Source organism: Aspergillus flavus, chromosome 5 (genome assembly GCF_009017415.1).
Source record: "Aspergillus flavus chromosome 5, complete sequence".
In the NCBI taxonomy this organism is placed as follows: Eukaryota; Fungi; Ascomycota; class Eurotiomycetes; order Eurotiales; family Aspergillaceae; genus Aspergillus; species Aspergillus flavus.
Genome location: NC_092408.1, coordinates 4,154,536 through 4,181,120, shown reverse-complemented (window position 1 = coordinate 4,181,120; position 26,585 = coordinate 4,154,536). Strand labels below are relative to the sequence as shown.

At 47.5% G+C, this 26,585-nt stretch overlaps 13 protein-coding genes across 13 annotated transcripts; 8 read left to right on the top strand and 5 right to left on the bottom strand.

Moving 5' to 3' along the window:
* Positions 1–172: 172 nt before the first annotated feature.
* On the bottom strand, positions 173–1,151 carry F9C07_1719355 (uncharacterized protein). Its single transcript, XM_041293438.2, has 3 exons — positions 827–1,151; positions 686–769; positions 173–638 (listed from the first exon to the last, which is right to left on the bottom strand). Exons 1-3 carry the CDS (start codon positions 860–862, stop codon positions 375–377), a joined length of 384 nt encoding a protein of 127 aa, XP_041148365.1. The 5' UTR covers positions 863–1,151; the 3' UTR covers positions 173–374.
* A 4,338-nt stretch (positions 1,152–5,489) lies between these two features.
* Positions 5,490–7,186, top strand: F9C07_2285510 (uncharacterized protein). The gene is made up of 5 exons (XM_071510763.1): positions 5,490–5,680; positions 5,756–6,066; positions 6,130–6,249; positions 6,319–6,347; positions 6,420–7,186. Exons 2-5 carry the CDS (start codon positions 5,838–5,840, stop codon positions 6,822–6,824), a joined length of 783 nt encoding a protein of 260 aa, XP_071364668.1. The 5' UTR covers positions 5,490–5,680; positions 5,756–5,837; the 3' UTR covers positions 6,825–7,186.
* F9C07_2285508 (uncharacterized protein) lies at positions 7,152–10,351 on the bottom strand. Its single transcript, XM_041293437.2, has 4 exons — positions 10,038–10,351; positions 9,459–9,849; positions 7,448–9,398; positions 7,152–7,395 (listed from the first exon to the last, which is right to left on the bottom strand). The coding sequence occupies exons 3-4, from the start codon at positions 8,960–8,962 to the stop codon at positions 7,288–7,290; spliced, it is 1,623 nt and encodes a 540-aa protein (XP_041148364.1). The 5' UTR covers positions 8,963–9,398; positions 9,459–9,849; positions 10,038–10,351; the 3' UTR covers positions 7,152–7,287.
* F9C07_9218 (uncharacterized protein) lies at positions 9,726–10,222 on the bottom strand (the record flags this gene model as incomplete). The annotated part of the gene is made up of 2 exons (XM_071511877.1): positions 9,726–9,849; positions 10,038–10,222. 2 exons carry the CDS (start codon positions 10,220–10,222, stop codon positions 9,726–9,728), a joined length of 309 nt encoding a protein of 102 aa, XP_071364667.1.
* A 1,649-nt stretch (positions 10,352–12,000) lies between the features above and the next one.
* Positions 12,001–13,898, top strand: F9C07_2285507 (uncharacterized protein). The gene is made up of 2 exons (XM_041293452.2): positions 12,001–12,211; positions 12,275–13,898. Exons 1-2 carry the CDS (start codon positions 12,085–12,087, stop codon positions 13,642–13,644), a joined length of 1,497 nt encoding a protein of 498 aa, XP_041148363.2. The 5' UTR covers positions 12,001–12,084; the 3' UTR covers positions 13,645–13,898.
* Positions 13,899–14,142: 244 nt separating this feature from the next.
* On the bottom strand, positions 14,143–15,455 carry F9C07_2285506 (uncharacterized protein). The gene is made up of 3 exons (XM_071510762.1): positions 15,257–15,455; positions 15,024–15,198; positions 14,143–14,970 (listed from the first exon to the last, which is right to left on the bottom strand). The coding sequence occupies exons 1-3, from the start codon at positions 15,296–15,298 to the stop codon at positions 14,714–14,716; spliced, it is 474 nt and encodes a 157-aa protein (XP_071364666.1). The 5' UTR covers positions 15,299–15,455; the 3' UTR covers positions 14,143–14,713.
* A 1,848-nt stretch (positions 15,456–17,303) lies between these two features.
* On the top strand, positions 17,304–17,951 carry F9C07_1719239 (uncharacterized protein). Its single transcript, XM_071508336.1, has 2 exons — positions 17,304–17,575; positions 17,638–17,951. Exons 1-2 carry the CDS (start codon positions 17,417–17,419, stop codon positions 17,794–17,796), a joined length of 318 nt encoding a protein of 105 aa, XP_071364665.1. The 5' UTR covers positions 17,304–17,416; the 3' UTR covers positions 17,797–17,951.
* A 503-nt stretch (positions 17,952–18,454) lies between these two features.
* F9C07_2285505 (ankyrin repeat-containing domain protein) lies at positions 18,455–20,508 on the top strand (the record flags this gene model as incomplete). The annotated part of the gene is made up of 4 exons (XM_071510761.1): positions 18,455–18,631; positions 18,758–18,922; positions 18,984–19,079; positions 19,209–20,508. 4 exons carry the CDS (start codon positions 18,455–18,457, stop codon positions 19,695–19,697), a joined length of 927 nt encoding a protein of 308 aa, XP_071364664.1. The 3' UTR covers positions 19,698–20,508.
* On the top strand, positions 19,710–19,931 carry F9C07_9214 (uncharacterized protein; the record flags this gene model as incomplete). Its single annotated transcript, XM_071511876.1, has 1 exon — positions 19,710–19,931. One exon carries the CDS (start codon positions 19,710–19,712, stop codon positions 19,929–19,931), a length of 222 nt encoding a protein of 73 aa, XP_071364663.1.
* Positions 20,509–20,674: 166 nt separating the features above from the next.
* F9C07_9213 (uncharacterized protein) lies at positions 20,675–21,409 on the top strand (the record flags this gene model as incomplete). The annotated part of the gene is made up of 2 exons (XM_071511875.1): positions 20,675–21,010; positions 21,065–21,409. The coding sequence occupies 2 exons, from the start codon at positions 20,675–20,677 to the stop codon at positions 21,407–21,409; spliced, it is 681 nt and encodes a 226-aa protein (XP_071364662.1).
* Positions 21,410–22,078: 669 nt separating this feature from the next.
* On the bottom strand, positions 22,079–23,474 carry F9C07_2259994 (2-C-methyl-D-erythritol 2,4-cyclodiphosphate synthase; the record flags this gene model as incomplete). The annotated part of the gene is made up of 2 exons (XM_071510145.1): positions 22,079–22,763; positions 22,851–23,474. Coding segments are annotated over 2 exons (1,176 nt in total), but the record flags the coding sequence as incomplete, so codon positions are not given.
* A 473-nt stretch (positions 23,475–23,947) lies between these two features.
* Positions 23,948–24,238, top strand: F9C07_9211 (uncharacterized protein; the record flags this gene model as incomplete). Its single annotated transcript, XM_041286625.1, has 1 exon — positions 23,948–24,238. One exon carries the CDS (start codon positions 23,948–23,950, stop codon positions 24,236–24,238), a length of 291 nt encoding a protein of 96 aa, XP_041148358.1.
* Positions 24,239–24,481: 243 nt separating this feature from the next.
* F9C07_9210 (uncharacterized protein) lies at positions 24,482–24,826 on the top strand (the record flags this gene model as incomplete). The annotated part of the gene is made up of 1 exon (XM_071511874.1): positions 24,482–24,826. One exon carries the CDS (start codon positions 24,482–24,484, stop codon positions 24,824–24,826), a length of 345 nt encoding a protein of 114 aa, XP_071364660.1.
* Positions 24,827–26,585: the final 1,759 nt, after the last annotated feature.

Here is a 26,585-nt window from a genome sequence, read left to right as displayed (position 1 = left end):
GCATTCTTCCCTATATCAGTCTTTTGGGAGATATCATGGAGATCATAGTGGGGGAATAGTACTGCTGATGAAATTGTTTCACACATGTTGGAAACCCTGAGAATGACCTACTAGTGGGTTGCATCGATATTTTATATTAAACGTCTTTGTATCACTGTACGAGCAGAAAAGTATTACCATCTGGTAGTAAGCTCCGCATAACTAAATATGTGTAAAAGCAATGACCCAGCAGAAACCACCATAGTAGTATGCCCCACTAAATTGCTGTAACTAACCTTGTGATCTCTTTCTACCAAAGCAGACATGGGTATCACACAAGGTTCTTCTGAATCGAACTTAGACTAAACAACGTCAAAGAATCCATCCCAAACTGTTCAATCTGGTTTCTGTATCTCCATATTCGCATTGTTGGTTGGTTCGTGCAGAGGACTACCTATCATTTCCGGAATTTGGGGTTTCGTGCCACTAAAGCCTTTGTTTGCATCTTTGTTGGCATTACTGGTGTTGGGAACCGGGGCATAAGGGCGAGAAATGGTGTCACGTATAGGATGGGCTGTGCCGGTTTGAATTGCACCTTCATCAGTCATCCTATCGGCTGTAGAGAGAGCCAAATCACCCGAGTCAAAGTACCACCGTTCCTTTTACTTGTCAGTAGCTGCCTTGGGCTGCCTTATGAGAAACATACTCTAGACTGCTGTCTGAGCAGTCCTCCACCATGAGGCAGCCTATCATAAAGGCGGAGGCGGCGTTTCTCATCTTCGGAGAGAGTCTAGTAACATATTGGCCCAGTGCGCTATATCTTAATGATGCTGGAAAATTGTCTAACCTGCGAGTGGGTTTCTTTATCCCGTTCTGCTTCCATTATGTTTTGTGTCACGTACTTGGGTTATTTCGTTAATAGCGAAGAACAAAGATAGATGCAGGTTAATAAGTGGGAACTATATTTGTTGCCACTTAATATAAACGCCTGTCTTAGCCCCATGGATGAGAGCAGCCCAATCGAATTTTCTCATGTCGTCATTTGCATTCCCATCCATGGAACGTTGACCCCACTAGAGTCAAATATGGGAGGTCACATGTCGGAGCCCGAAAAGACAGAAAAGCATTTTACAACACTTGTATTGATTAGTCACCGTATTGTATCAAGTTAGGTAGCTATTAGGAGTAATATACATAAATTAGGTTATAATAGCTTATATAGACCCTAGGTGCCTCGTTATTTTACTAATACTTATATTCTTTAGATATACATGACTCTTGGATTTCTAGTCCTCAATTACAACCCTTGGAGTAGCTTTAATATAGAAATATTAATAAGCCGAATAAAAAGACAACAGAGAAACGATAAAGGGCGCAGCAACGCATTTATATTAGCAAATTTTAACTTTTCCTAAAGTAAATATTGATTCTCATGTTGCAGATTTGTTGTTCCGATCGAGAACTATTTTATAGAGTACCGAAAGTTCGTCTTTGTTCTCTGAAGAAGAGAATGCTTAATTAAATATTATCGTCTTTAGAATATTAATATTTATTCTTAACTGATAGCATCCTATATACTTTATATTATATATTACTATATCTTATAGTGACCGAGATATCAAATGATATATCCAAGTCGTAGAAAAAGTAATAGTCTTTTGAGTAATAATGGTTTAAGAGAAGTACCAGAGCTTAGGAAGATAAACAGATCTTATCTAAATCTTTATTCTAGTATTTTTATAGTTTTATAAGTTAACTGAAACAATACTTCGCAGTAGTAGTAGTCTATTTAACGAAAATAATGTCAACGACAATAATCAGATCGACCCAACTACAGACTCTCAAAGCCCTTCTACGACTGCTAAGTATGTGGATTATTACTGTGAATTTCTTAATAAACTGATAGGCTTAATACGAAATGACAACCAAGTAATGGTAGCTTGTATTGTTGGTATTATACAATCTAGCGTATCTTAGAATATGGTTCTTGGGGCGATCCGGAGCGCAAATAGTTAGTGCGAAAAAAGGGGTATTCCCAACGGTTCTGCGTATGGAACTGTCTAGTTGCACCTAATTTAGGCTATGGATGGTTCTTTGCAATAAGAAGCTATCATCACCAACGGGGAACTAATAAATGTTACAAGTTCAGAAGTTCTAATGCACTAAAATTTTACGGCCAATATAATGCCAGTAGCATTCCTTTATAACGACGTTTTATACGACTTTCCAGACTAAGTGGTTCCGTTGCGCTCTATGTATCCGAGTTTAGTATGTAGTCGAAATACTCAACAACCTAGCTTGTCTTTCCTCTTTTTATTCTTCTAGAACATTCTAACACCCGTGTATCAAATTCGGTGCACACTATAACCATCCCACATCTGCATCAAACCCTATAGCTACTGTAGGTTCATACATCAATATTGGCAAACTGCAGGGAAAGTATTAGAATAGCAGACGGGGATGCCTAACCTACTCAAGTATGGACGACTAGAATGGTACAGGTTCCCTGCTATACTGAGCCTACCTAGGCGCCCCGAAGCTGCTCTGGCTATTAATTTAATAGTGGTGCGGGTTTGCGTTGAGTACAGCACACAGCGGTGCGTCATTTCCATGTTTCCCATTTGTAATGTCTTATCCTCTGCTATAGAAGGTAAACAAAGCTAGTGGAGTAGATAGGTAGGCCGTTGAGCATCTAACTGGGCTGAACGAGAAATGGTTGATCTAGAGTACGTTATCCGGATGGTTCATTGGCTTTAAACCTAGCCTTAGGTAGTATCCCGATCAGAGGACAACCAGCCACCCAATATATGATTGGCGGGATGCTCTAAGCATGGATTAGATTCTGTTAGAGTCAAATCACGTATTTTACAGGAAGAATGAGGGCCATAACACTCCTAAGCCTTGTCTTTGGAGAAGAGATAAGAGTCCATCAAATCCGACAGTCTAATGAGTGCCTTATTTAAGTAATGTAGATTGCTAAACTGATGCGCGACTCTAAGCGTTCAGAATTCGTTTTCAAGTGCTAAGCCGCCTTTGTGGAAACTCATATTGAAGTCTCTGTATGGCATTGTCAGACTGTGCCTTGTCTTATTATTTCCACATTACCCGTGTTTAGCATATAGATCTTTGTCATCCCTCTAGGGATATAACAACACCCTTGATAGGGTTACAACTGATTCCAATCCGTCTCGAAACTTTACATTCATTAAAACAGCCCCAAACGTTAAAGACCCTCAGTTACGAAGTGTTAGGACATCACCAAAGGAGGTCGTTGCTGACTCTTAGGTCCGAGAGCAACCGTACAGTCCTGTAAGTTAGACTTGGTTATTGGCTCTTGTAGCGTTTCCAATAGTGTCCCCAACGCATTTGATAATACGAACCAAATCCAGCTTATCGTGAGACTTCGGTTCTAGATCGTTCCGTTGGCGGAAATCAGAGCAGCCAAGCATCCTTGGAAAGAAGCTTACTCAAGAATGTCAGGAGACTAACCGTTGCCAATAGGACGAATGGAAAGCGGTAGCATTCTGGAACTCGATACAGTGCCAATATATCATTCTCTTCACGGCCGATAGGGGGGGGGGGGGGGGACGATCTGAATGTCGCAGCCTACGGCTATTGCCAAGGGCTATCTGTTTGTTATAATGAACGACTCTACATGGACGTTTTACTTGTTAATCATAATAATCTCATGATCATTATCATTATCTATATATGCATTAACCAAAGTAAAGCACTTTAATAACAGGCAACCTGCTTTTTAATAATGCCATACGCAGAGGTCACCACATTTCAATGAAGATATCCATAGAAGGTACCCCTGTTACTTAGTGAGTATAAATATCCCAGAATATACGAATCTAATGGCATCGAGCAAGCAAACAACATCAGGCACGTGGATACTGCCCCTAACCGTTCGTAGCTTTACCACAGCTGGTCGATCACAGTGAAAAGCCAGCTCAAAAATTCAACCCCTCCATCAATACCACCTTCGTCTGTTAGTATATATGTTGCAGACTTTACCTGTACTGTCGTAAATGATTGCACATAAGGCGACGCATATCTAATCAATATCTGAGATATGCATGCTTCTTGTTCATTCGCGTCACAAGCAGTGTAATTATAGCCACCAGTTGATGATAACGAGGTTTCAAACTGGTAAAGTTGGTGTCCCATTTCGGCACATGAATTATTGCTGCTATTTGCGTAAAGAACATTCAGTGCATCATTATAAAACGAAGCAATAATAGCGAAAGAATTGGAGCCAATGGCCGGCATTTCTCTCAACGAGATGAGACGACACTCGAAGCCCTTCTCGAAGTCCAGGTTAGAGTCGAAGATGGAATAATAGTAATAGGGAAGCTGCCGTGCTGTTGTGTTATAATGGTATCTAATCGAAGCAGAATCCCCCTAGATTAAGTTAGCCTCTTCCATTGAGTCCTCACGGGTGACATTCTTACAACTTGTGAAAATCTGAAGTATATGTTTCTGTGACAGGTTGCTATATTCCTCCCCGGTCGAATTGGGTTGACACGACAAATACCATAACTGGCCATATATACTTGAATTGAACGACTTTATAATATCGGAAAAGTTCGTAGGGCAACTCTTATCATATTCTGGATAGAAGCACTTCGTAAGTATACCGCTGTGGGGGATTCTGCGGAACTGGGCAAATGCTGCGTCGCCATGACCTATGGCGATTACAAATGCTGGCGACGGTGGACTGCCACATTATCATAGTAGATCCATACCATGGCGAAAGCTATCAACCCAAGGATGATATCTAGGCGTGGGACTATGGTTTCTGAAAGACGTTAGCTGTATTATAAAAGGCACGGAATCCACATACGGTGTTTGATGGTTCGTACTGTGATCGAGTACAATTGAACTTGAACGTTAGGCACCAGCCCCAGTAATTTATCCTATATCTAGACTAGGTGATGACCGTCGTGTATCCCGTTGGAACAGTGGTGTGATAAGTACTCATTACGTCAGGACATAATTGTCAAAAAAGAACGAACATATGCGGATGCATTTTGCGCACATGGATATTCTTACCATGGCTAAGTGGCGATCTGGGCAATTCTATCGGAGTGTTGAGCTTATCCCTCAGCCCACCTAAAACCATAAATAGTAAGGTCATATGTGTCTACAGGACAGGACCTGGGTTGATATGAGCTGTATCTGGCAAGAATAAATCATTAACGAGGTTGAGTCATTAATCTAATACTTTGCACAAGTAGTGAGGTGTGGAGCCTCCGAGGTGTCAGACAGCGCACAGCGGTGGGCTCTTCCACGGTGGCCTATTTGCCATATCGTATGTCCTACTATATACGAGATACGACGCTAGTGAAATTAACCATGTAAGCCGCTAAGAGCCTAGCTAGAATGGACGAGGCAGAATGGGTGGATGAGAATAGTTCTAATCAGAGAGATTCATTATCCTTGAAGGCTTGGGTAGTATTGAATCCCTGTCAGAAGGCAGCCAGCCACCCGAAATACAGGTTGTGGGGCGATCTATGCATGGTTCGGTTGTCTAGACAGAATCTAGTGACAAAAGGAAACTCCTTCCGGTCTAAGTCATGCATCAGTTTGCCCCCTTGCAGAAAGTCGGCGCGCGATGGCTCACCGAGTATATATTGACACGTCGCTGAGCAAATTTTGAAGGTGGGCGCGTAGCTGAAAAGATACTCACTGAAGTGTAACTCTCCCAAGACCTCTCTTTGTCCAATGTTCCACTCCTAAACTTATCTATGTTTTACTGACAGCGAAATAGGAAGTGGCTCTACTTAGCCTATAGACTTACCGTTCCTTATGCTACGAGCCTACAGCAAACTGTGAAGTGCATCGAGACAACCATGGATAAAAGTCAGGAAACAAAATTCAAACCAGCTCCATCTCCATGGAAAAACATACGCGCACAAGTCGTGTTCTCTTTTGCAAGAGCTAACCACGCAAACGGCCTGCCGCAGGGTTCGTATAGTGACTTGGAAGCATCTGCCCCGTTCTCGGATCCTGAAAAGAGTGGAAAATTCGAGGGAGGATTCAGTTTGATCATGATAGTTCGGTACCTGGAGTCTCCTGTGGGTATGAATCGCTCTTATCCATTCTTTGAGCAGGGATAGAAAGTTTACTTTTTTGTGATTTTAGGGCCATATGACGAGATTCTGTGGGCACCGGGTGTATTCCAAGACCCTCGCCAAGACAAATCTGTAAAGAGATACAGAATAACCAGGATATATGTTTCTTCACTTGACTCCATTTACAATGGTACGCAATCTACTTCCCTGTGTCGTTTGGTTACGTGAATGAGCTAATTCAGAATGTGGAATGCTCCAGGTCGAAAGAATTGGAATATACCGAAGACAGTGAGGACTCCCAACCTTTTAGTACCAGGAGTAATTATATTCCTTGGGGCTTACTGACTATATCCCCTTCAGCTAGCCAAATTCGAATTCATTCCATCCGATGCCAACCATCCGCCGTATCGCCAGATCAAAGTCTCACTCCCCGATACTCCGGAAGAACCATTTGTTTCCTTGGATTTACAGCCCATCCCATTGATTTCTAGACCTCTCCTTCCAATTTCCACGGCCTATGTTCCTATGAATCTCGAGATTGTAATGCCGCCAATACCGCAGTCGGAAAACTGGAAGGAGAATGGATTGGTAGGCAGCGACAATAATGAATGGAGATCGGTACGGGTTGACATAGCGGGTAAGACGGGTGTGATAAAAGTAAGAGGCGAGCTTGGGGATGGGATATCATTCCCGGAACTAAACTGGAATGGATTGTGGTTCTGGGTGGATGATGCGAAAATGTCATGTATGAATGTCGGGGAGTAACCATCAGATCGATGTGATTGGTACACTGGTCTAGTTTGCCAGGGTAACTAGGATGCAAAAACATCCTGGTCATGTATGGCTGGTCCGAAACAATGATTAGAAAACCATCGAGTACCGCACGTATGTTAGAGATATTATTTGGTTCTATGATAGTAAGTCCACTGCGAGACAAGAAGGTGAAAGCACACCACGTCGGCCTTGGTGCCGGTCACCCATGGCAGATCGGCTTACGGAAGAGATGGTGGACCTTAGTGCCATGGACGGCAAACCAGAAAAGACAGATATTCAGACGTAGAATTTAGTATATTTTAAAGATATAATTATGTACAGAATATAAAAAATGGTCTATTTTGTTCGATTAATACAGAGACAACTTCAACCTATAAAAGAAAGGTCGTCTATTCCATCTAGAGTGAAACGGTTCCTCCCACTAGCTAGATAATGGTACCCATGGTAAACATGCTTAGTGCTGGGCAAGAATCTTAGCAGCAGCATGCTCGGCAGCAACCATGATGGTGGCTTGGATGTTACCCGTCGGGAGATCAGGGTGCATACTGCCATCAACAACATACTACAACAGTTAGCAAAACGTACAGATAAAAACACTTTACAATCCAACTTACCAGATTGTCCATGCCATACACCTTAGTGTTGGTGTCGACCACGGATGTGCCGTTCTTGCGTCCGTCGTCAGTGCCCATCTTGGCCGTGCCGACATAGTGAACACCAACAGACGGCGAAGCGAGGATAGCAGAGGTGTTAGTGTTGCCCTGCAACTTGAAACCAGTGGATGAGTCAGTAATGTCGTACAGGATCTGATCAATGAAGAGCTTTGCGGCGGTGCGGTCCTCAGCAGTAGTCAGGTAGGGTGACTGCTCGATCACGGTGTTACCCTTCTCGTCCAGACCGAGGAGGCCCTCAGAAGTCAGACCGTGGGTCATGTAGGCTGTGATTGAGACGACACCCTCACCTGCGGGCGCACAGGATCCCTGGTAGTATCGGGTGTGTCCATTGACCTGGTTAGAAGTGAAGAAGATCATGCGGTGCTTGCCCTGGGTGAGGACTCCGCTGTTCTGGCGGTACAGGTTAATGTCAGTAGTGTCGGAGCCGTTGACAATGCTGTCGTAGTCAAGAAGGCCGAAATCAGCACCGGTGTCTACATTGATAGTGAAGATCGGGTGGTCTTTGAGTCCGACACCGACAGGCAGGTCGATCCATTCCTCTTGCGGCGGAACGGCGACACCACTCTTCTTGGCCGTCTCGATCTGCTTCTTAGGGCCGATACCGGAGTTGAAGAGCACCCGGGGGGTAGAGAGCGCTCCAGCCGCCAAAACCACACGGCCATGGGGAGCAAGGGTGACCACTTCCGTTTTTCCAGTGACCGCGTCAACAACCTCAACGCCAGTCACCTCACTGCCGGATCTGACGAGGCGGTTGACCTTAGAGTTCAGGCGCAGGGTGAAGTTGTCGGCATCCTTCACCAGAGGCAGGTAGGTACGAACCGGACCAGCACGCTTCTCATTCACGATGTTCCACGCGGGGTAACTGTAGATTTGGTGCTTCTCATTCGGAGCGGCAATCATGTCGACTGACTTCCAACCCAGCTGGTTGAAGAACTTGGAGAGCACTTTGTAAAGACCTTGGTCGTAACGGTTGCCATCGGCAGAAGGTTGGGTGGTTCCGGGATTGCGTTGGTACAGACGCTCAGACGCGGGCTTGACATCCTCCCATTTCCATCCCTGGGGCCACTTGTCATCGAAATCATGGTCAGGGGGGTGGACAAAGACCATGTAGTTGACCGTGACACCACCACCCAGCACACAAGCCGCAGTTCCGTCGGTGTCAGTACACATGTACTGATTCCAGACGTCCAAGTTGGCAATATCCGCCGACAGTCCAGGAACGTCGATGGGGGTCAAGGTACGGTTCCAGCTCAGCGTTTCGTTGTTGCCAGTGCTAACGGTGGGACCGACACCTCGTTCGAGGAGAAGGACATTCTTGCCCGCTTCGGCGAATCTCTCCGCTGTGATGATACCAGAAGGACCACCGCCGACAACAATATAGTCGTAGGTGTTATTCTTCAAGGCGGAGGTGGCGGAAAGCGAGGCTGCCAAAGCCCCTGCGCGAAGGAACCTCATGTTGAACGATAGAGGCGGAAGTCAAAATGCCAAGGGATGAGAACTGCAAAACACGCTGTAGCGACTGTAGACGGTATTATATATGAAGGTGCGTGGCGTGGAGCCACCAGTTTTTGATTACTTAAACGCGGCATTCGGGTAAACGTTTTAGGATCCACGATGTTAATTGCGATAGATGGATCCCATGCGACCCTTTCCATCTCCTTTCGTTTAGCCGATGTGAATTCCCTCAGCTACTCGAGATTTTCTGCTGATTAGGGTTTAAAGGCATTCTTGACCCACTCGGACCACGGATATGGAAATGAAAGTGGAGCAGCTCTGCATTATCAATCAGTACATAAGCGACTGTTTGCAGAACACCGGCAGAAGGTTGTGGGTCCTAGTCTTTTTCTCATCGAATCACGGCAGTTGAGCCTCGGGATCAATCTCCGGTAATCCGTGCCAAGTTAGCCATATAGGTTCAATAGTGTTGAGCAAATGAAACAGTCATTCTCACTAGGGTTATCGGCATCGCTGCGTTATCCGCCGTACTCGGCTCTACTGGCACTGGAGGCTATGCAAGGTACATATGCGGACATTATCCAGGAATAGCACCGTCAGATCTGAAGGACAAACTAGTCACTACGGAGTAGTATTGAAAGCATGGAGGTCTTCCATGGTGGCGTCATTGAAAGCCGATGCAATCCACCACGAGACCCACTTCCACGTTTTTTATCAGCCTGCCTTGGCAACTTTTAATCTATCCCCTGTCTGTTTACATTATCTAGGCGCCGTGGTCAATAATGCAGTTCATAAGCTGGAGGCTAGTCCAATATTGGAAATAGACTAGCCCGTAGCCATACTGGCCCCGTATCAAAAATCTATAAAGGCAAGAGGGACCTTTGGTTCTGGATACACCGTAGCCACCAGACCGACTGTGGAGCTTGAGGGTGGGCTTAGTGGTATATTAACTTCAACAGTAAGTGCAGGTAAGTCCTTACCTACATCGATAATTCAGCTATGTTCAGTAGTGTCTCAAATCATTACCTCAGTCATTGTAGTAGCATATTCTGGTCTTCAGTTAGATTCATCATACCCAGATCTGCCATTGCCAGCATCGCCTTCACTATCTATCAAGTTATGAAGGATAGCACGACACATTGAATGCATATTTGTGAAGGGCACGATCGTCTCAGCGTCCCCGAGAACAAAGGTATTCCCACCAAGGTCATACGGGAATGAGGTGATAGTTGCGACAAACTTTCGGTGTTCTTGTAGCATTCTCAGCTACATTAGACTTGGCACAACACGCTTCGCAAGGGCCATGGTGATATTCTCGTCCATACATCATAAACATCAGGTTCCTTTGCATAGCCTCATGGCAAGTCATCCATCGATGTTGACCACGGGATCCCAATTAGGCCTAGCGCCCACGCGTGCCTCTGTTAGGACCTTCTATCTAGAACAATCAACGATTTCTATCTCTATGAGGATGTGACAAGTCATATTGATCGCACTTCCAGCGGAGTCGTTATTACCAACGACATTCTCCCAGGATGGGTGTTGTAGGGAACTTCCCCGGCTCGATACGCACAGATATATGAGAGATATATATATGTGGAATCGTAATGGAATCGAATCGGATGATCTCGGTAGAGGTTGATTGTCTTTCCCACGTTTTAACTAACCGGACCTTATTTGACATTAACCCCATTTGCTCCTTCCTTTCCCTCACGGTGTCCAACTTGGCTGAGTGGCCTCATGTAGGCCGTACAACAAATCCTGAATCACCCAGAAAAAGGTCGCAGTGCAATGCCAACCAATCGATGGCATACTTTGAAGGCTCAGTTAATGGTATGCTCTGGATCTGGGACCATCTTCTTGGCCCAGTTTGTGGGAAGCGCTCCCCATACCGTCGCATCCGTAGCAGTGATGCAAAGCAATACTCCATGAAGCTATAGCATATTTCTAGTGCTTATAATTTATGAAACGATATAGGAGTGATCGCATAGTTGGTACGAGAGCAAGGCTGGCTTTACGATGAATCCCCTCGTCACAATGATTTGCGCCAGAGATACGTAACTGCTATTACCTGGGCGCGAATTTATTTTTATCTTGATCAATGGTAGAGAAATACTTCGAGCTTCGACAGGGATCTAGTTGGTTATCCTACCGCATATTCTCATAACTATCCCTGATAGGCATGATTCTGTGTATGTCTACGGTAGTACTTATATGATTGAGATTATGGTACGGGTTAACCGCAAAACCCGCCCCCAACCCACCCTAAACTGGCTCTAACTATGAAAATGTTGGGGTTATAACGTCTTGGGAGGCAACTGTATCAACCAATCACAGTATCTTCCTTGATTACAAGAGCTCTCATGATTGGTACCTTTGCTACATGACACATCACAAAGCCGTATTTCCAAGGCTCGGGCCGTGACGGCAGAGACCGTGGGTTCCCAGTTTATCAGATTAAGGCCTATGATTGACAACCCCAGAAGGCTATGCCAAGAGACAGTGGTCTAGGTGGATCGAAGCAATCCAATAATATGAAACCAGAGGTCAGCTGAGAGGGTAAGTGGGCGACCAAGGATGAGAATCTCACCCTAATCCTCACACGAGTGGACTCCTGGCCATAAAGCCGCACGCCAAATCCCCGTGCTAGCAGCTAAGTTGGTCTAGCCTAGTGAAGAAACAGGTGATCGCCGCTTTATAGTCGCACAGCCCTAGTTGAGAAGGGGAGGCCTCTCATTTCTTGAACGATTTCCACTATCTAAGCCCACAGAAATCACAGTAGGCCAACCAAGTAATACTTAATCATTCCATACCTTTATAAATGTTTGTTCCACACGATGACCCACCCACAATAAGAAGTGGTGCCGGTAGGCAGTGCCACGAGCAAGCAGTTCATCTGCAAAAGCAATCATTCCGATGGCATGCGGCTGACCTTGGCTTATTTGGCGCTATTGATTGGGTTGCATCGCTCCACGGAGGTGTTGGTGAGGCGCATGCATATACGAGCTGCAGGGTAAATATGAATAGCACATTCTGGTCTGTCACGGCCGCGCTTGGCATCCCATTCCACTCTAACTGTGCGAGACTTCGAAATGAATCCTTTATATACTTCGTAACTCTGAATGATGACTTCTAAGCCAAAATCGCCATCCAGCCTCTTCACCATGCCGCGACTGGCTAATTTGCGAACAGGGTCAACGGACTATGAGTATGGCCAACTCCCGTATAATCACACACCTGATGGCGAACGTATGTTGCTGTCCTTCACTCTCTATTCTCCCTCGAAATTTGTAACCACTAATGTTTCTTCAGGTGATGTCGCCAATTGCAAATTCCCTTCAATACCTAAGAAGATGGACGAAAGGTGGAAGCGAAATGCCACCTGGGGAATTATAGGGACTGCCTTCTTCCTAATGGTCAGTTTTACGGGAGTCGCGATAGCTTTCACCGTAGTGTTCGCGGTGAAATCCCCCAATGTTGGCGGCTACAGGTCCGACAGCCCAGAATACGCGCTCTACAAAAACACTCGATTTGAGGAATGCTACAGGGCACCAGGATCCACGACAAATTGTACCGCCATGCGGGTCGCACTGAATAGCAGCACCATTACTGGCTTCGGGTACCTCCGCAGTAGCGCGGTATTGAACGAGAACAACAGCTCGGAATGGTGCGAAGCCGTGAGCTGCTTCAATGACTACAAGGTCATTCCGTCTACTCCACGCGATTCGGCCATGTGGCCGACTCTCCTCACTAGCTGGGCCACATGTGCTGGCTTTCTAGTAGGATCACTGTTTCAGCTTTTGTTACAGCAGAAAGCGTTGTACAGCCCGAGAAACAAGCCTTGCAAAGGGCTCGGTGAGGTACACTGGTACAGTTGGCTCTTTATTGGCTATGATCTAGTTTCGTTCATTTGGTGGTGGGTGTCATTTGGTAAACTGGCTGCCGCGCCAGAGAGCGCTGCCACACCCTTCATAGTTGGCTGGGTAATCCCCTGGAAATATGCCGGCCTGTTCAGATACCATCCATTTTCTTGTGCCTTTGGAACCAACCGTTGTGGGAAAAATGTTGCACGGGGGATCTTTTACATCCTAGCAGTCATCCAGTGGATTGCTTCGTGGTACGTGATCCATATCAATCTTCCCTCCCTTACGGCTCCTGGACCTGGTTGGGGCCTGCGTGCGCCGGATCCAAGCTACGATTGCGTGCAGTCTCAAATCGACGCTGCGCCCGGAGCTTCGACTTGCTCAGCGACACAGATCTGCTCACGCAATTGGCTGTTCGTTGATTTTGGGTTTCATCTCTTATATCTGAATGCGAACCCACTTATCGCTATCGGGTTAATCTTCCTTGCATTGACACTACTGGCCCTTTCGCCTCTCGCCATGATGATCTTTGCTTGTTTCTTGAGAGATAAAAGCCCGAGCTTATCGCCTCGTAGCATGCTACGATGGGCAGATCCAGGACCGATTGCTATCATTTCCTTGCTCTCCGTTTTTGAGATTATTACTGGGTGCATACTGGTTGTCGATATGGTAAAGAGACTCAATGGTACTCCGGACGCGACAGTCGCTTTCGACTGGGAGTGTCAGGCTATTCATGTGGCCTTGAGTCCTTGGAGATATTACATTGATCTGGACTATGAACGGGGGTGGCGGATTGCTAAGTTGTGGTTCAATTCGTGATGTGGGTAAGCTCTGGGATACAGCGACTGGCAGGGAGCGGCAGACACTCAAGCTTAGGTCGCCTTAGGAGGCGAGAATCTACTGTGGCTCCCTACTGAGTATCGTTCATTTTTTAGTTATACAGTCCATGACGCTACAATTACTTTCGGGTATCAGAATAGTCAGGTCGTTATCATAGGATTCCATACGCTATAATCAATGTTCTTTGTATTCCACATTTCGTATTTTCTAGTGTCTTTGCAAAAGAAGGGCCGTGGATTGCTGAGAATGAGATTGATATAAATTCTTTCCTGCAAAAACAAACTCTCCAGTCATTCCTATGTAACTTTAAAATACATAGCTTGCCACTAAATCTAGATATTTCCATACCAAGGGACAACTTCCACGCTCGGGAGAATCATTATTCCATTCCCTTCCGAATTTAGTTTAGCCCAGTTTCAGCTTAGGGTTACTACAACAATCAAAGAGCATATACGGTGACACCACTATCCGGAGACACTACACCACGATTTAGCTCACAGTGAGCAGCTCAGCACGGAATGGGGTAGTAGGATTTGGAGGAGCGGTCCAGCAGCGGCCGCCCAAGTATAGAAAGCTGAAAGGGAAATGCTTCTCTCTCACGCTTGGTGCAAGGTCAGAGCAGAATCTATATTCGGGGAGCTGGCTGCAATGGCAAACGCATCGAGGATGCTACTAGCACTGCAACAGTATAGAGTCACGCTGGTCACAAGCAATAAGGCAGCCACACTCGCACTGAGGTGTCCGCGACAACAGTGGGGCCAGGAATACGTTTGCCAAATATATAAGTCAATTATAAGATTATAAAGAAAAGGAAACAGGATTATTATCCGTTGGGTTCCGGTCCATCTACTATAGGACTAGTATGTCTTCCCGGTATATGTGTATGTTGTATTCGCACTACGTCACTACAGATAGCAGATAGACGCCTCGGAATGGACAATGTAACCCCATAGGTGAAATATAGCCACCAGGACTAGCTATATGCATCAGTGGAAGCAAGACCAACATATCCTGATCTACCACGGGAGGCCAAACGGAAACTGCTGTATTAATCTTGACAGAAAAACGCAAGAAAGGTGTGTCTATCAAGGTCACCATTAACCAGCTTGCTCTTTCCCTTCACCGAGCCTCCCCGCATATGATGCTTCCGCACCCGTGGAGCTTTCATGCCATCAACCATATCTCCATTAAAGACGTGAGAGGACTCGTCGATCTCAGTATCCCGGTAACAGTGGCAAGCCTCCGTGGGCTCTTCCTGTGACTCCCCGTCGTCAGACAGTGAGCATTGGCTGCTGATACCTTCCACTGCACTGCCATCAGTTGCTTATTTAGTTAGGTCTGGGGGTTGTGGCATATACAATCCTGGCTTCTGGTCTCTTGACTTCTGTTCATACGGGAAACCATCTCTGCAGGGATTATGCGATCGTCTTGGAAGTAGAATCTTCGATCTTCTCCTACAGGACCATTACGCGTATAGGTAAGTGTTGCAAGCCCTATGCCACGCTGGGGATTGAGAGGCAGTTGGACCCTTCGCTGAGCGAAGTTAGTGGGTTTTCAAGAAAGCATCTAGGAGGGGTAATGGTTCACATACTTCTTCTTCATTGGGAGGACTAGACCTTTGGGGTGTAGACATTGCCACGAAAAGATGGTGAATATTACGTAATCCAGTAGGTCAGAAGGAAAAGTGGGAAGGCTTCAGCATGGTCAACAGGACGGCGTTATTCATTCTTATATAGCACATGAAGTCTCGGGGCTTGTGAGGGGCCGGGGGAGGGGGGAGGGAAGCCTAGATCCAGGCGGCAGTGGTGCCTGATCAGACAGGGATTATATTCCTGGGACACAGATATACTGGCGTTTGGCTCATTGCACGGTGATATGCACGAGGTTTCACTATCTCATAGGGCGAGAAGCAATTCCCATTGGATATGTACGAATCTAAATCTCGTTTTAAGTATCCTAGCCGCGTTAGTGTCTAGATTTGCGCTCTCTTATCACGTTTTTGTGATTAGTTAACTCTTTGGATAGTCACCATTTGTTATCCACGTTGTGATATGTCAACAGGGTCAAAGCACGCCATCTTGGTCATTTGTAGGCCGTGCAGGTGCACTTCGTGTTGCGTTAATATATACTATTTGTGGCCTTCGAGAGAGGGGCGTCACTAGAGTACTGTATCCTGACCGGTCGGTACGATGCCGTGGCCCCGTACGCTAAACATGATAGTTCACGGGTCGGGCGAGGCTATCCCCGCATTGTCTGTCCATCGAAATCACGCCGACCGTTCAGCGTGGAGGGTCCTGGTAAGAGCACCGTGCGGCGTTCAGCAACTGCCTCAAATTCCATATGTAAGAAGAGGCTGTGGTGAAAGGCACTGCTCAGAGTGAGTAGATCTACTTGTCGCCTCATTTCTCATCTGGAGAAAGAATAACAGAACCAAGCTTCTGCCACTACCCACGGCAGCCAGCTAAAATGTCTAAACTGCGTTTGATACGATCCACACAACGACCTTTCCGTTATCGAGTCCCAAAGTGTATGCCAGATCATTGGAGGGCGCGTAGCAAAAGCGTGCTCATCCGCCGCGCCAGTCGCGCCAATTCCCCACATTAGTTAAGGACCTCAACAACTCGGATTGCATTCCACATCTTCTAGCGAGTCAGTAGTGGATACCGTCCGGTCCAGCCGTTAGCAAAACCCCCGCCTTGCCCTACGACGGGGCCTGATGGCATCAGGCTGAAATACACCTGCGAGCGTCTGTTGCCCTTCTCAGTGGTACCACGTATGTAGTTCCCCTTCTTCCCTTCCCACACAGTGCTAAAGCCAAGCTGGCATAATCTTGCCTCATTGTGTTAAAAAAAAGCCTACGGATCATGCGTAGATACGAGATACCGCTGAAACTTTATTATAAAGCCTTTCCACTAGTCATCCCATTCTACTTCTTGATTTGCTAGCTGTACGTGCTATTGGCACCGGTGTGAAGCCGGGCGTATAGATCTGGCCTTGGCACTCTATTCTTGAGCCTTGGGCACCGATCGTCATCCATAGTCATGTTATACGATTTCCCCCCTGCTGAGGCCAACATTGATAGTCAGCATGACGGCGAAGCATAACGGACTGTCGCTCCTGATATCAGGGGAGATCAAAACTAGTATAAATTACATGTTAAAGGAAAAAGGAACAACTGACCAAGTGGTAAGGGAAAAGGGAAAAGGGGAAGGCCTAGGAGTAGCTGGAGCTGTTGGCGGACTTCCGCGGCTTCGTTGGAACCATGGGTCAAGGTGGACCCCCAATATATTTACCGTGCTGTTCCTTTTCTCTGGGCGTTGTTATTGGGGCCTGAACCCACGCTAACACCACTAACCCAGAGACGCGAGGTGTCTACTAATTTCAACCATACAGTAACACCTGGATATAAGCAAGGGTTTGAGCCGACTACCTAAATCGCTTATAACGAGGTATTGCTTATACTAAGATCACTATATAAATCCTTTTAAAATGTAGACAGAGTAGTTTACTGAAAGTTCTGTATATCGAGGTTTCTTGCAATTCTATGTAGAAAACGATAGGAGACAGGCTGGTAGATTGCTTATACCGGGTATAGTCCCTATATCGGAGTTGCTTATATACAGGTTTTACTGTTGCCCATCGAACAACCGCACGAAAGCGGCTAACTTGCTACTAGTGTGGCAGTGTCCTGATTTAGATAGCCTTAGAATTCTTTCTTGTCTCAAAAGGAATAGATCCACAATATACTTCGATGAATAAACACCATATCAATGCACACTGCGGGAAAGACTGGCGGTATCTGAGAAGACCTCCGCCAGCAGCAGCACTACCACCGCCTCGTCACAGGACAGCGTCTGTCGGTTTATCAACTGCGGACAAGCGTGTCCCAATGGCTTCACCGAGATTACGCGTGAGTACTAAAAGAAAAGAACCATGCTGGATTCCACTGAGCGTTTGACCGGATTGAGGTAGACGCAAACCCTGTGCTGTCTGGCCTCGGAGGACCTGCCCACTTGTCAGTGGCGCGGCTTCCATAGCTCTAGCAAATGTAAGGGGGGCTGTGAGAGTAACGAGGCCGAAGTGGGCACTATCGCCGCTAGGTGTCCTTTGGTATATCAGGCAGCCTGTTGACTATCCCCCCTCCACCAAGCCGTGCGTGCGCGTGGACCTCAGGCTGCGAGAAGAACGATGCCTGCCCATCGAAGACTCTATGGAGGTATGCTTGTTTGTATATAAATAGACAAAAAGAGAGAGTTGATGTGTCGGATGATGCTCTTATTGGTGCCAAAGCCAACACTGAAATAACCGAGACCGGCCCCGCAGTGAACATATAAGTACCCGGGGACCCTCCCCCTCTCCCTCTATTTTTGTCTTTTCACTTCCAGCCATCTACATCTTCTCCAAATCCCCATCTCCCCTAAACTATCTTGCCAATTGCCTATGCCGACTATCACGAGCAACATCCCAACCTCAAGGGGTGGGATCCCTCGGCCTTTTATGTCACGGACGGCGCGGCCGTCTACGAAGGGGAATCCTGCGAGTTGTTATACGAGATCCTCCGTCGCGACGACGTCGCAGCCCTCCAGCAGTACCAACGACAATGCACGAACCCCATCATCCTCCGGGACTACGGCTACGATTGGGATAACCCCTTCGCCTACGCAATTGAGCACCACAGTTTCCGGGTTTCCGCGCCCTGGTGGAGATGTTCTCGGGGAGTCTAGATTCCTCTGTTGACGAGAGTCTGCAGACGTATCTAGCTCGAGTAGACATATCCCTCATGCATGATATGTGTGCGACGACGGACCTGGAATTATTTCAGTGGTTGCTGCAGCGAGAGCCGCCGTTAGCGAGCTTGAGCGGACAGGATTTTCAGGGCCGGACGGCGCTGTTCAGCGCGGCCGTCGGATTGGGAGATGTGGAAAATGAAGAGGAGGAGACGGAAGAGGAGCAAGCACGGCGGGTGGTGACATGAAACCTTTATTTACTGGCTGTTGGATCAGGAAGGGTGCTGTTCGGTGCCGCCGTGCCCCGGGCACTTCCGCCATGGTGGCGCGATTGATCTCTGCAGCAGCTAACACCGAGGAACAAGTGCATACTTGCCAGTGCTGGGGAGGCCTCATCGGATCGAGCATCTACGATATGGGTTACTTACACCACCCGAGTCACCCCACTTCATATCGCCGGTCTGTTCTGGAATGCGGACGCCATCCGCGTACTGCTAGACCACTGCGGCGGGGTCGACCGGACGGCCATGGTGAATGCGATGGACAGCAAGGGCCGGCTGCCACTGCACTGGGCGTTGACCCGATCGCAAGGCATCCCTCGCGACTGGCCGTTTGGAGACAGTGACCCTACTGGTCGAGGCCGACCCGGCCGCCGTGAAAGTTCCTCACCCCGAGGGCCCTCCCCCCGTGAGCCAAGCGATCGCGAACAGCCTCTCGTTCTCTGTACTCCGGCTCTTGCTTGCTCATGCAGCCGACGCTCGCAGCTGTGATCCTGGGGGTCGCAACCTTCTGCATCAACTGACCCTCCACACGTAGGACCAACCTCTGGACGTCGATCTGATCGACCGGGTGCTGGAGCAGGTCAGAGTAAACGACCCCGCTCCGGTCGACGGTAGTACCGCGCTGCATTATCTTGTTCGCCATTGGGACCAGCTCGATCTCCTCCGCTATCTCGTTCAATGCGGGGCGACAGTGAATGCCACCAATCATCGAGGTAAAACTCCGCTGCATGATGTGATGCGGGGTGGCCTGTTCGTCTTCGACCGGAGAGGCTGCTGGAGGAAGCTAGAGCCCGTGGACTGGGATCGCTCTATTCAAGCACGGGACGCAATGCTGGGAGTGCTGATCGAGGCCGGGGGCTGCATGGAGCAGCGAAATTGCGCCGGGGACACCCCAACCCAGGTCTGGGACCAGGTGACCGAACGCCAGAGAAGACGCCTGCAGCAGCGGGACGTCGCACGACAGCTTCTAGCTAGGGGACGAGGGGCGGGCATTATAGGCGGGAGAGATAACAACCTTCTATAGAGTATACAATCGATGCTCGGCGTAGCGGCCAACTCTGTCCAGAGACCGGTAGTCGAATACGAGCAATCCTCCGTTTCCAGCTCATTCTTCCGGGTCTTGTTGTCCTCAATGACGAATGTGACTGACAGGAGAGAACTTGCAATCTTTGAGAACACGAGTCGTCAGAATAAGGAACACAAATCTCCCGAGGTCCAGAACTACTTCATTGCCAAAGGGAGAAGATCGGACTTTTGAGGACTGTACTCTTTGGTGAAATCGCTGATGGTGCCTGGTTTGCGATCTATCCCTTGAGGAATTGCAAATTGCGTGAACATTTCGGGCCCCAGGTTTCCTCGCACAGATTATCACTCACCTGTCCTTTTTGCATATTGGAGCAGATCTCATCCCTTTTGTTAAAGCTGCAGACTCTCCCGGTTTCTTTTTAAACTTCCGAGGTCGTCGTTGTCAAGGATCACAGATTTCAATGTCTAACAAATCGGCTCGAAGCATAGAACATCCGGCGCTTTCCCTAAAATCAGTTGGTCACGCAGGCCCAGAAACAGGATTATGATGCGGACTCACTCGCATTGGTGTCGCAGCTGACATTATATATTTTTTAGTTAAAATAGAGAATATATGGATAAATCATCAGAGATTTTATCTAGTAGCTTTAAATAGCTGCGAAAGTAAATTCTATACTATGTAGTAGCTAAGAAGAAGGTAGCCTTTAGATAAAAGAAAAAACAATTCAAGAATCTAGGATATTAAGGCACCTTTCCACAGGTGACAGAACTTGACAACTTGTACTGAAAAGGATAGATAGATAGGGTTGGGGATCGGCTCGGCTACCCGGTCGGGCCGATGCCATGTGACACACCGGGGAGTTGTCCGTGAGCCGCCCGCTCCGAATTAGTTTCTCTTCACTCTCGGAGTTGCCAGCAGCGCAAGCAGCAACCTTGCCGCCAATAATGAGACCAAAACTCAAGCCCCTCCCAGAGATGGAAGAACAGGAACGAAAGATCCAAGCAGCCATCTCAGATGTCAAAGAGGGCAAATTCTCTTCGGTACGCGAGGCAGCTAGGAAATATGGAGTGCCGTCAACAACCTTACGCAACAGGATGAACGGGGTTACCTTTCGGCCAAAAAAATGGGCGAACTGTCACCGAATGACCCAGGAAGAAGAGGATGCGCTGGTACAATGGACATTATCAGCGATTGAACGAAATCAAACTGCCCCCTCGCGGGCGCAGGTCGAAGCAATGGCCAACACCATTCTTGCTAAGCGAGGCACTCCAATTAATGAGACCGTTGGTGGAACTTGGGTGTACATGTTCCTCAAACGATGAGTGGAATTGAAAGAGATCTACTCTCGACGAAGCTATTCTCGCCTGGTCTATGATACAGTTGTTGGGAGTGCTAATGCAGAAAATGGATCGCCATCGGCTAATCCAGACTCTGAAACAGGCCAGCCTGGCCCTCAACGCCTCGCTCTTCCGCCACCTAGAGGTCACTCAACTCACCCGTATTTGGAAGCAACTGAAAACCTAAAGCGATTGGAAACGCTGCTCTCTACGTTCAAAGAATTGGAGACAGAACAAAGTGAGACAGGGAGCTCTTCTACGCAGACTGCGGTAGATAAGCTCATCAAGGGGTGCGAAATGATTGTGGAGAGTGGTTATAGTCTTCTCAAAGAGAACCGAGACTTACGGGCTGCTCTTGCAGAGAAGAGTTAAGGGAAGACGCTTCTAGTAGGAGGATAACGTTCGACATCCTCATGATACTCTGTCACTGGACCCGGGGGGATCCACGTACGATGTCTATTTATTTATTTGTTCTTTAGCCCTTTCTTTTATTCCCCTTTTCTCTCTATTCTCTTTCTCTTTTGTACCTGTATATACGACAGAAGTGTGAAGAACAAGGCTTCCCGTCTGCTCATGCATACTTAAGCAGACTATCTCAGCTGGGCCTACCGGTAGGATCTAGCTGCCCTAGATTTCATTGTATGGTTATGACTGATCACAAGAATAGTGAAGTCAGGCACTCTCATTATGGATACCGCAACTTTGATCCCTGCACAAAAAGCTTCGAAGGGCGGAGACTATCCAATGCAGGCCTCTTTAATACTATCATCAGTTGTAGGGGTTGGAATCTGCTAGACAAGAGTGAATCAGAGACGGATTCCTGCCCACATACTAGAATCATTAATGGTTATATTGTTAATTTCGAACCGAAAGCAGTCCAAGCTGACCGTCAATCTAACTCGTCAGGATTGTATTATCTTGAGTCAACTCCCAATCCAAGTCGGGTGGTTACAGCCCAACTGAGAAGGCACGACGGCACATACTCAGTAGTGGAGTCAAGTATGTACTAACTTATAAGATTAGGAGTAGTCTATAGGAGTAAAGAAGTATATCTAGTGAGTTATACTAGTAGGTATTAAATAGGCATCGATCCTCAAAACCTCTACCAAAGAGTTGAAACAGTATAAACATTAAGGTCAACGTCCTTTCCCAGTGACCATTGGGAAAACTATTGCTAGTAGGTAGTATCATAATCAGGATTGATTTCAGCCTGCGGGACGCCGCCAGGAAACACAGCCGTTACCGTTGCAATCCCGATGATGCCCTCTTCTCTTCCCACAAAGCCCACCTTCTCATTTGTCCCAGCCTTAATGGATACACGCGACTTATCCAAAGAGAGTATACGAGCCACAGACGTTTTGAGTGCATCCCGATGTGGACCAATCTTAGGCCGTTCACATATTAAGCTCACATCGCCATGGGTAATGACGCCATCAGCAACACTGACAAGTTTCCTGGCATGTCGAACAAACTGATCCGATGAAGCACCTTTCCACTTGGGATCTGATGGCGAAAAATGACTTCTGATGTCATCTGCCCCAATCGTGCCCAGTAACGCATTCGTTACAGCATGAAGGCCTACATCCGCGTCTGAGTGGCCCAACGGTCCGGAGGTATGGGGGATTTTGACACCACAGAGGGTGATTTCTGTCGCAGGAATGAGTAGATGGGTGTCATATCCATGTCCAACGCGGACATCGGGAATAGAAACCTCTGGTAATTGAGGCTTCGCTTGAAGGATTCATCCCGCTTGTTCGAAATCCGTCGGATATGTGAGTTTCATGTTCTTCTCTTCTCCTTGTATGACACGGACGGATAGGCCTGCTTGCTCAAAGAGAGAGGCATCATCTGTATACTCGACACTTGTATCATAGGCAAGCTGGTCGTGAATGTTCAGTGCAGTGGGTAGCGAAAATGCTTGTGGCGTTTGCGCACGGTATAGACCTTTTTGCGGTACTGTGCGGGAGATCAAGCCATTCTCATCAACGGACTTGATTGTGTCAGAAACTGGAATCGCCAAAATTATTCCGACATCAGGCTGTTCACGCATCCCATCTCGGATCTTGTCCAACAAAGACGGCGATATAAACGGTCTCGCCGCATCGTGGATTAGAACATGCGATGGGGGCTGTTCCAATGACGACAAGAATCTCAAGCCCTCCAGAACAGACGCCTGTCTCGTGGCCCCGCCAACTGTCTCATATACCTGTGCATCGGCTCCCTCAATCGCATTCGCAAGGAGTGCCGCATCATTCTCATGCCGCACAATTACAATGGGATGGCCGGGATCCCAGGCACGAAAGGCTCGGACAACACGGGATATAACAGTCTCTCCGGCAAGTTCGCGGTATACCTTGGAACATTTGGCCTTTCTTGCTCGTGTGCCTGTTCCTGCGGCGACGAGAACAGTGCCGAAGGTTGGGTGCGTTGAGGACAATGGACCTAAAGGGGCCACTATCCGACTCTATTGCACAAGGTTGTTTCGGAGCATGTACCGTCCGCGTGCGAGCTCAGGATAAAATTAAATTTTAACTAAAAGCACTGGGGATCGGCAGTCAAACTCAGTCTAATATGTGGTAATGGGAAGTTAAAGCCCAACCTGCAGCTCACGAGTGTTCCTTGCTCCACAGTTCGGCTCAGACCAAAAACTGTAGATCGTTACTACTCTCACCTTGCTAGGTACATAAAGACCCACAAAGTAATCGAATGAACCTGTCTCTTGGGCTCCCGATCCGACTAGCAGAGATTCAAACTTTAGTAGTGCAATGACATATCTAGAGTTCAAGCAGATCCCCCACCTTCACTGACCGGTAATTCTGTCGCGTGCCACCTTGCCTTATCCTTATCAGCTTCCCAGGCCACCCAGGATTTCCAACTCCAACTCACCCCTCGCATGAATAAAACAACACAATGGGTCTACCTGATCCCAACCAATTCACACCAATCACCCTACAAATCCCAGCCAAGCTCAACCTCTATCTCCACGCCGGCGCTCTCCGCAAAGATGGCTACCACGACATCATAATGGTCTACCAGGCCATCTCCCTCTACGACACCATGACCATTTTGCCATCCCGGGATCCCCAAGAATTCACAATGACCGTATCTGGAATGGATAGCGATCGCATCTTAGCTGATGCCCGAAATCTCGTCATGAAGGCGGCGAAACGCCTCGCTGACTTCGCAGGCATCTCAGGCTAAGCGTTGCACTTCAACCTGGTCAAGTCCATCCCCACGGAAGCTGGTCTGGGTGGAGGGAGTGCTGATGCGGCGGCTGTATTGGTTGGGTGCAATCATATTTGGAAGACTGAGCTAAACGACGAGCAATTAATGGAAGTTGGGGCGCAGATTGGGGGGGATGTGCCTTTTTTCATCCGTGGGTTAATTGGGATAGGGACTGGGTATCATCAACCGGTTATTCCCGTGGATGTTGATTCTGAGTCAATGCGGACGTGGCACTGGGTGCTCGGGATAATGCCGAGGGGGTTGTCGATGAAGCTTGTGTTTGAAAAGTCGGATAAGTTTATCGCTAGAAGGATAGAGGCTGGGAAGGTATTATCGAGTCAAAGTGAGCAGCTTGAGAAATGCTTGGGCATTGACTGGGGAAGTACCCCCATTCGTCTTTCGACTCCGTATTTGGATAATAATCTGCAAGACGCGGCGGGGGAGTTGGACACTGATATTGGAGTGGCTTTGCGAATGGGGGGGGAAGCTGGGGCTATTGTGAGTTTGATGGCTGGGTCAGGGACAACGTGTTTGTTCTTGGCTGGTGATGAGGAGCATGCGTAGCGGTTAGCTGGGGAATTGAGTGATAAGCATCTATTTAGGAAGGTTGTTAGGGCTGTAGGTCCGGTTGAGGGTGTTAGTCTCACGGACTAGTGCCACTGTGGGGGGCTAATCTAGAGCTCGAGGCATGCTCCCCGCTAGTACCCGCTGTATGCTGACCGGATGTGAATAATGCTTTACATGTTCAGCTCGGTGATGTAAGGCAGACTGGACTATAACGAGATTATTTCTCATCTGCAGGGAATATTCTACATTATGGAATCTGGGCACCAGATAGAATTGCTCAGCTCGCTTCTCGGGTGGGGGGAGGGAGGGGGGAATTACGAGCGAACAAGACACCGACAACTGGAGATAGATGTGGAAACCAACGTGTAGAAGGACATATAGAGTATGGGAAGGGGCCTGTTAGCACCCCTAAGACACTCACAAAAAGACTACCTACCGGGAGGCACTTCACGGGACAAGCAGGCACAGGATAGCGGACTAGATGCTACACGCACTAGAACTACAGCAGAGCGGCTGCCTTGTCCATAAACCTTTACATATATTTTCCTCCTTCATCTTGTCAGTATGGTGTTCAAGGGCTGGACCTTAGACAGTAGAATTGATAAGCGATGCGCAGGTGTCATCGGCAAAGAGAAATATGTTCAACGAAATATACTCCGCTCTGTTACATTCCTGATTGGCCAGGGGGGATAGGCTTCGTAGACTCCAGTAAATTGATGCACTTCCATCGAGAGAGCAGCTGGCACGGCACATGTTCGTGCTTTTCTGTATGTAGAGTGTAGCTCAAGGGCCGCTCTGGTCCCTGCTCAATATTGGTAACTTTTAACTTCTCGTAAGTCTGATATATAAGAAATTCTAACTTTGTATTGACGAAGTACCATGGGTCTGCTGTTGCGGGTCAAGCGGGACAGCTGGCTAGACTAGGGTTGAAGCTCGGCAGGCAGGACCATCGGTTTGCGGAAGCTTTCGAACATGTTGCACTCTGAGAAAAGGATTTCCGAGGCTTCTCGAACAAATAAACATTTATTTAGATTGCTTCTATAAGGTGGGCGAATAGTAGACCTCATTGAAAGCTCGGGAAGGTAGTGCGTTACACATTGACCTTATTACGGTGGCCGGCCTCCAGGGTTTTTTTTTTTTTTTTTTTTTTTTTTTTTTTTTTTTTTTTTTTTAGCTCGTAATCCCAAGCACACTGGGTTGGAGGAGTCCTTGAATGGATTACCTATAAGAATTCAACCACTTTGGTAATGGAGTTAAATTGGATCTAAGCCATCCCAGACTGCAGGACTTCTGTTATTTGGCATTGCATTGTCAGCCCTGCGTAAGTGGCTGAGACTATACTGCTACTAGTGATACGACATATTGTAGAAGAACCCTTAGTAGAAGCCTCGGATGTAACACTTATGTATCCTAACGACGGGTAGAGTAAAGTTCAGCAAAAATGGTGGCATTAAGATAGGGTTCATGGACCTCCAGTGGCAAAACCTAGGGCTGGTGATGACATCTGCGACTCCGCAATTTCCCAAAGCGGATAAAGGTATGGCTGTCATTTCCCCAACCACTGTACGGGTGATCGTCCGATGCAATAGACATTCAATGGTTCCCCAGATCCACTCGGCCGGAGGAAAGCTAATTCTTAGACCCATCCTTTCGGAGATCACCGCCTCCAGGGCTCCAGTAGCGAGCTTCCTCTTTTGATTTCCGCTACATGGTGATTGGTACATTCGCATTTGCTTGACCATGTGGGATCTCATGG